The 8,687-nt window shown below is 45.6% G+C and overlaps 1 protein-coding gene across 1 annotated transcript in view; it reads right to left on the bottom strand.

The window, feature by feature from the left end:
• Positions 1 to 1,039: 1,039 nt before the first annotated feature.
• Positions 1,040 to 8,687, bottom strand: part of LOC103049687 (uncharacterized) — a 28,914-nt gene continuing 21,266 nt past the window's right edge. The window contains exon 5 of the mRNA XM_088129385.1: positions 1,040 to 2,050. Within this exon, the coding sequence (XP_087985511.1) occupies positions 1,040 to 2,050 (1,011 nt within the window). The remainder of the gene's footprint in view (positions 2,051 to 8,687) is intronic.

Genomic DNA, 8,687 nt, shown 5'->3' with positions numbered 1-8,687 from the left:
ATAAAGAGACAGTGGTCTTAGTCTGATAAACTACACAGATATTTTCAATACAAATAGTCCTTGCTTACCAACAGTAATTGGGACCAGCAACTCTGTCGCTAAGCAACACAGTTGTAAGGTGTGATGCCATGTGACTGTGCTGACTTATGATGGCAGTTGCAGCAGTCCCAGTTGCCATTGTTAGGCAAATTCTGCACCATCATAGCACCCCGTGGTCAAATGATCGCCATTTGCAACCTCCTGCCAGCTTCCACATTGGCTCTGCTTGTTGGAAGCCAGCAGTGAAGGTCGCAAATGGCAATCCTGTGACCATGGGATGCTCAACATCATAATTGCAAGCTGGTTGCCAAGCATCCAAATTGTGATCATATGACTGTGGGAATGCTGTGACAGCCGCAACTATGAGGACCCATCATAAGTCACCCTCATTTAGTGCCGTTGTAACTTTGAACAGTGGTTGAACGAGTGGTCATTCAGTGAGGACTATCTGTACAACAATGTCAGTTTTACCCTCATGGCCTTTCCTTTTACCCTTTTATAAAATAAATTTTCAACAGAGTGGTTGGTAAGAAATATTAACATGGAAAATTCAGCCAGTCCTTGACTAGCCTTATGTTTCTTCACAGTCAATCCTGAAACATCTCCCCCTAATATACTAATCCAATATTGGGAGTTCAGGAAAAACAGAGACTTATTTATCCTGTTAGAAAAAGGAGTTTTTTTTTTTTTAAAATCCATTATTCTAATAAGCTTAAAAAATGACCATACAGGTCAAAAGGAATTATAAGAATGTTGCTGTATGAGATCTCTAACATCCTGCTTGATTTGTCTTCCAACTAAAACCCTTCCCACACTCAGGGGTGTCCATGGAAGGGAAGGTCAAAAAAGTCAAGATGGTAGTAACTAAAGCCATGCCCTTTTTGTATTGGTGTCACAACACACATAAAAAAGGAGCAGGGCTCCATTGCAGATTCATGGCTGCCATCTTGACTTGCTTGACACATATACCTGTGAATGCCCCTGTTCACACTCCAGGCATTTAAAGGGCCTCTCCTTTGTGTGAGCTTTTCTTATGTGCACGTAGATGTGTGTTCCTATTGAAGCTCTTCCCACACTCCAGGCATTTAAAGGGCTTCTCCCCAGTGTGGATTCTTTCATGGATGATAAGATCTGAGCTGCGAGGAAAGCATTTCCCACACTCCAAGCATTTAAAGGGTTTTTCCCCTGTGTGAATTCTATGATGGGTAACAAGATGGCTGCTTACACTGAAGCTCTTCCCACACTCCTGGCATGTGTACGGTCGCTCCCCTGTATGAGTTCTCTGATGTCGACTCAGGTTTGTGTTCCAGTTGAAACACTTCCCACACTCCAAGCATTTATATGGCTTCTCCCCCGTGTGGATTCTTCGATGGGTGATGAGGTCCGAACTCCGAGGGAAAGACTTCCCGCATTCAAAACATTTATAAGGTTTTTCCACAATACTCTGAGAAGTGACAGGGCCGTTCGAACTTAACTGCTTCCCATATTCCAAGCATTTACGGGGCTTCTCCCACATATGAGACTTCTCGTGTCGCACCAGGTTCGTGTTCCGATTGAAACACTTTCCGCACTGCAAGCATTTAAATGGTTTCTCTCCTGTGTGCGTTGTTTTATGCGTCCTTAGGTATGTGCTGCTGCCGAAGCATTTCCCACACTCCAAGCACTGAAATGGCTTTTCGCCCGTGTGAATCCTTTGATGAGACACGAGGCTTCCGCTCAAACTGAAACTTTTCCCGCACTCCAGGCATTTAAAGGGTTTCTCCCCGGTGTGAGTTCTTTGATGGGTGTTGAGGTATGTTTTCCTGCTGAAGCATTTTCCACATTCCAAACACTGATATGGTTTCTCCCCAGTGTGAATCCTCTGATGGGTCATGAGGGTTACGCTCTGGCTGAAGCTCTTCCCGCACTCAAAGCAGGTGTACGGCTTCTCACCAGTGTGAGTTCTTTGATGGATGTTCAAACTGGTGCTCTGATTGAAGCTTTTCTCACAATCCAAGCATTTGTAGGGTTTCTTTCCGGTATAATTTTTGGAATGAGGTTTAACACTTAAGGCAGAGTTTAAACTGCTTTTGCATTCAGGGCCCCCATGGATAGCCTTTCTTTTCTCTAATTTTTCATGGGCTGAGACCTCACTCTGAAAAGCAGAAGGTTTATTGTTTTTCTTTTCATTTGCTTCGTGGATCCGTCTCTGACCTTTCCACTTTTTACAGCTTTTTCTTTCAGCTGACACCCCTGGCGGTTCTCTCTGAATCTTGGCTTCCCATTCACCATCACCTGGAATAAAAACAGGAAATTAGTCAGTTTGAAAGGGAACTTAAAATCACTAGTTATTCTAAAGTAATAGTTGAGATCGAGGGAAAAACTGAAAAGATTTCCATGGAGTTAAATTTTAGCAAGAATTTCATAGGAATGGGACTTAGCAATTATTTCTGAACATTTGGGGAACATTATATGGAAGAACTGCAGGCAAAGGCAATTGAAGGAGGATTGATGTCAGCTGGAGACTGTTTTAATGATCCCATTATAGCAGAGAGAGGGACAAACCCCAATTCTTTGCTACTGATGCCTCAGGAAATCCACAACGTTGGTTTGAACCCTAATATGAATTTCCTGTTCATCACAATCTGGGATCCAGATCTCTCTCTCTCATCCCCAAAGCCAGGGTGGAATAGTGGGGAAGGGGCCAGACTAGGAGTGGGGAGACCCAGGTTTGGTCCCTCCTCAGTCACAGAAGCTCCCTGGTGGACTCTGGGCCAGTCCCTCTCTATCAACCCAACTTATCTCACAGGGTTGGTGTACTGGGGGAAAATAGGAAAATGGTTAGGTAAACATTTCTTTAGGAGCTCAGTCATTCTATTGGATAAGTAAATAAAGATGGCCTTTGAAGAAGCAGGATAGGAAGAGTATTGATGCTTTTGGGCTTTGGTGTTGGAGAAGACACCTGAGAATACTGTGGGCAGGCTTTGGACATGTTATGGGAAGACCCAGCTCTCTGGAGAAGCTCTAATGCTGGGAAAGATGGAGGAGAGAGAAGAAGAGGATGACCAGCAGCAAGGGGGATGGATTCAGTTACAGAGGTGATGGGGGCACCCTTGAAAGACTTGAAGGATCACGTTGTAGGTAGATCCTTCTGGAGGAAATCTGTCTATGCAGTTGCTAATAGTCAACACGGACTTGAATGGGGAAAGGCACTTTGGCACTTTGAGATCTTGCCATTGAGTTACTCTCCCCACCCTCCATTCTTTAGTATTTGTATTCAGGGAAAGAATTACCAAGAGAAGACACAATCCCACAAATTTCCTCCATGACTTCTCTGTGAAGAGCTTTCTGGTCTGGATCCAGCAGTGCCCACTCTTCCTTGGTGAAATGCACAGCCACCTCCTCCAACGTCATCCTATCCTGAAAGAAGAAAAAGACAGTCTCTCTTTTAGATACAAGAAGGTAAATAAAGTGGATTCTGAAAGTTGTCCTCAGGGGTTCCGCCTGCCTGAATGGCATTCACAATCCTAACAGTCACCCTTGGAAGAAGCAGGAAGAAAGACATGGACTGGTTGAACCAAGAAAGGCAAACAGAAAGGATTGGCCCCAAGTGTGTCTCCTACCTATTCTTGCCCTGATCTTTTCTTCTTCCTACTTGATCCAGTGATCCAGCATCAGTCTTCCCTCCACAATAAGGAAGGGGCAGCCCTGTACGCATGTCTACCAGCATCTCATCACCTGGATGTGAAAGGATGAGGTCAAAGCAAGCACACACTTGTTTTCAGAAATGGATTTGTTTCTTACCATTTTATTGAGTGGGCAAGATTTCTAGCCAGCCCTAATCTTAGCTGACTGTGGGTGGGAAACAACATTTTTAAAAAAATATGTAATAAAATATAGAGAGCCAGGCTGGTGTAGGAGTTAAAGGCACCAGACTAGAAACCAGGAGAATCTGAGTTCTAATCCTACCTTCGGCACACAGCCAGATGGGTGACTTTAAGCCAGTCCTCCTCTCTCAGCCCTAGGAAGGAAAAAAGCAATGGCAAGCTTCTTCCAAAAACATTCCCAAGGAAACTGCAGGGACCTGTCCATTGACTGGCCCAAAACTTCCCCCACCCTGAAATAAAATAAAATAACAACCATTGTCTCCAATCAGCTTGGTCAAAGGCAGAATGAAACAGAATTGCTCTAAGATGCTTTTAAAATCAAGGAGAACTGAGACTGTGTGTACTTCTGGGGGACAGAATTTCCCAAACCAGAGGGGTCTTTCAACAGGCCAGATGGGCAGATTCAGTTTGGTACATTTCATCTCTGGGAGACCCTCGACAGCTTCCTGCTTTGGGGACAGGTGTATGATGCCACAAGATACCTAGAAACACTTGGATTCCAGATATAAAGTTTAAAAAGGGATGGACATTAGACTTCTTTCATGTTGATGATTAAGTTGTTTGAAAGTTCTTTAACTCACATGATTTGGTCTTGTTCTGTTATAGCTTTGTTTTGGTTTTAGATTAATATTTATGTTAACACAATCTTAGGAAGGAATGTTATATTTGAGGATGTCAATGTGATGTTAAATTATATACCTAAAATACATAATTTCTCATTTTATCAAGAGCTATGTCTTTATCCAGTGGGGGATACAACAAAGAAGATAAATCTACGTAACTGGAAAGTCACTCTTAAGGGATTCAGGTTATGAATTTGTTATCTATTTTTGGAAAAGTCTTGCTACTCTAAAAATGAGAAGGTGACACATTATACTATACGTTCTGCCAATTGTCAAAGCACTGGCCAGGTTCCCAGGCAATTGGTTCTTTTAGTTAGTTTAGATTTGGAGGCAATGAATGCACCGATAGGTAAGGAGATTTTAAGCTCTATTGTTAACTCTGCAGACAGATTTAAACAGGAATATAAGAATTAGCAGATAGAAAAAATCAGAAAGACAAAAGCATAGTGTGAAAGTATAACATGCCAAGCAAGATGATAAGACTCTTCCCCTACTGTTGGGAGCTACTGTAAGGGGACAGTGGGGAGACCCCAAGATGGCTTAGATAATGCAGCTCCTGGCATCAAGGCCGGTGTCCACGCTCCAAGACTCCAGGGGTAATGCCAGGGTCTTGATCAATGTCTGGCACTGCAATCCCATGACTCTGTTTCCATGGAGTCAGAGGCTGTGGGAGCCTGACCTTGACCAGATGTTGTACCTGCACATCATGTGAACCAAGAGCCTGGGAACTGTAGAGATAAGCTAGTGCTTAAGCCAGTGTTTCTCAACTTTGGCAACTTTAAGATGGGTGGACTTCAACTCCCAGGATTCCCCAGCCAGCATGCTGGCTGGGGAATCCTGGGAGTTGAAGTCCACCCATCTTAAAGTTGACAAGGTTGAGAAACATTGGCTTAACCTAACAATCCTGAAACAACAAGGATCTTCCGCATTGCCACTACAGTATATGGTCCAGATTTAGCAAATGACATCTTAACGATATATTTTTTTTAAGAAAAACATATTGAGGATTACATCACAACAGCACAACACTGCTTTCATCATTCTGCGCTCCCTATGGACACTATTGACTGTATTTGTCTCCCTCTTCCCCAAAATTCTCAAGCAGGGGTGTCTGCAGTGTATGGTCAAAAAAGTCAAGATGGCGCCCACGACACTGTGATCGAAGCTTTGCTCGCTTTTTATACGTTGCACATAAAAAACAAGCAGAGCTTTCTCCATCTTTCCTGTTTCATCTTATCCAGAGAGCGGGCGGTTCTCTCTCCCCCACTTCACACAATCTCCTTGCCTGCCTGCCTTTAAGGCTCTCTCGCTTCAGGGAGACGAACGCCAACTTCCCATAAACCTGATTTTTTTCTGGAAAAACAATGAGGAGCCATGACAGAGAACGTAAAGAAGGATAAGGAAAGAAATGAGATGCAACCACTGTAGACACTTGGGGGCAAGCCCATTTGCGGAGAAGCCGACCCTCGAATTTTAAAGCAAAATGTGCCACTTGTAGATAAGCCACCCTAGAATTTTTCATATGTTTTGATTTTCACAATTGGCTTATCTGTGAATGGCACATTTTTTCGTGGTAGTTTGGTTAAATATTTGACAGTCAGCTTTTCTGCGGATGGGCTTATCCGTGAGTATACAGAGGTACTTTCAAAAAGTATTACCATATATACTTGCGTATAAGCCCATCTGCAGTTAAGCCAAACCCAATTTTTGGATGCATTTTTGAATTTAAAATTCTCGCCTTATCTGCGACGATATGCAGGTACTTGGTGCAATCTCTACACATTATCATAGTTGGTAGAGTTGTTAGGATACTGTTTCTTGGCATCCCCCCTCTGAATTTCCCTACTTACAAAATCAGAATTTTGCAGGCCATAGTTTGCCCTGTGACACTCTATGGAAGTGAAAGGTGGCCTTTGAAGAAGTCGATAGGAAGAGTATTGACGCCTTTCAACTTTGGTATTGGAGAAGATGCCTGAGAATACTGTGGATAGCCAAGAAAACAAACCGATGGATCATCAAACAAATCAACCCACTTGAGGCACAAACAACCAGGCTCAAATTATCCTACTTTGGACACCTTCTGTGAGGAACCAGCTCTCAGGAGAAGGCTCTGATGCTGGGAAAGGGGGAAGGAAAGAGAAGGAGAGGACAACCAGCAGCAAGGGAGATGGACTTAGTCACAGTGGTGATGGGGGCACTGTTGGAAGATCTGAAGATCATGGAGAAAATCTCTCTATATGTTCACTAAGAGTTGACACCAGCTTGATGGCACATAGTCCATCAATCAATATGACCTTCCTTAACCAAGCTTTCTCTCACCTGCTGTTCTTGGTTCTTTTCCTCTTCCTGGCTCAGGGGGAAGCCTTTCACCAGAGCCACAGGCTAGGCGCTGGTCTCAGATCCACGTTCTCTCACCCAGCTCTCCATCTCTCCCGGCAGCAGGTTCAGAAACAATTCTGAGATCAACAGGTCCAGGGATTGATTTTTTGTGTGCCACTCCAAATTTCAGGTTTGGCTGCAAAACCTTCAAGGGCAAGAATTGTAGCGTAGATCCTGCCTGCTCAAGCTGATGACATCTTCCGCATCCTTCTTGTGCTTCTGCATCTTCCTGACCAGGGATCCCCCACTGGTCTTTGCCTGGATGGTGTTCCTACTTCAGGGCCAGCTAAGTTTTACTTGCCCATCTTTGATCTTTTCTCAACTCCCAGTTGTAAGAAGCACCTTCTACCAACTTCTCTATCAAGGTCGCGATTTCCCTCATAGTTACCTCATCAAGTCCTGCAAAAGCAAGAATGTGGTTTATAATGGGATTGGCAATGTGAGGCCTGTGAATCCCAGTTCTCCACTCCACAGAGTGAAGTGTGTCTTAGATGGTATAATGGGCTGGGAGAATAACCTTGAGGAACAGGAGGAACAGCCACAGCCAAGACAAGGGTCAGATAAGAGAAATCCAAGTCTAAAGCAGGAATGTAATTTGAGAAAATGTCTCAGACTTGACCTTCCCTAGTTTTCTTTAGGATAAAGGCAGGGAGGGGGGAGGCCCATTGAAATTTGCAAGATTGATGTCAGTCCTTCAAGGTAGACCAGATCAGGAAACCAAAGCCATGAATAATAATGGTATCTTTATTGTAAGGTTGCAGTAACAGAATCTTGCAAGTCAGAAAGCGCTTCCCCCCTCCCCTGGCTTTAATGTGCAAAGCCATTTTAGGGGGTACACTGCTGGGAACTGCAGCCCAGGGCTTTTCACCTTCTGGGACCCCCAGAGGCAGTTCGAGGCACCCGATTCAATATCAAGGCTCAGAGAAAGTCCCCTCCGGTTATTACAGTATTAGAGAGATCAGGGCAAAAAGTGGAAGCCTCGGAGGAACAACTAGGAAGGAAAAACGAGGTTTTAGATCCAAAGTGGGTTAATCATGCCCTCCGAGAGATTGCACCCTGGTCCCCGTTAAGGATCCCCTTCCCTTCCCTCGGCTCTCCTCCTTTCCAGCCTCCCCCCCGCGGGGGTAGGAGAATGAATGGGCGATGCACTCCCCACCCCACCCCTCCCCTGCCTGGCCTGGCCTTGCCCTCCGGCTCGTGGCTCCCTTTCCCGGGCACGATGCCAGGTTGAGGCTCGCCGGGCGCCCAGCGGAGCGGAGCCCAAAGAGACGCACCTGCGGAGCGCGCCGCTAAGCCAAAGGAATCGCCGGCGATCAGGCGGCGTGGGAAGGGTCCTCGCAGGCGCGGCCGTGCGCTCGAAGGACCCCCCTCTTTCTAGGAATCTGCTTCTCTGCCCTTAACTCTTCCAGGGCCGTCTGTGCAGAGGCGGCGGGGGGGGGGGACCCCCCGGAGGTTCCCCGAAGGCGAGCCCGGAATGCGCGCGATGCGCCCTGGCGAGGTCCTCCGCGGACCAGCGGTTTGGCGGATGAAACTAGGAATTTCTTGTCTCGTTTCAACGCTTCAGCTTCGCCCCTCGCCGTCCGCTTCTCCTGCCCCAGAAAGCCCATCGTTGTCGCCCACTTGCCCCGATCTTTTTCCAGCAGCCAAGAGCACCCACGACTGTTTCACCTGCTGAGGAAACTGTTTACGCCAGTGTTTCTCAACCTTGGCAACTTTAAGATGGGTGGACTTCAGCTCCCAGAATTCCCCAGCCAGCTTTTCATTTGTTTTTACAATTATA

This window comes from Python bivittatus, unplaced genomic scaffold (assembly GCF_059951505.1).
Source record: "Python bivittatus isolate LINGU-HERP-01145 unplaced genomic scaffold, Pbiv_v1 ctg000810_np1212, whole genome shotgun sequence".
In the NCBI taxonomy this organism is placed as follows: Eukaryota; Metazoa; Chordata; class Lepidosauria; order Squamata; family Pythonidae; genus Python; species Python bivittatus.
This window is presented reverse-complemented; position numbering and strand designations above follow the sequence as displayed.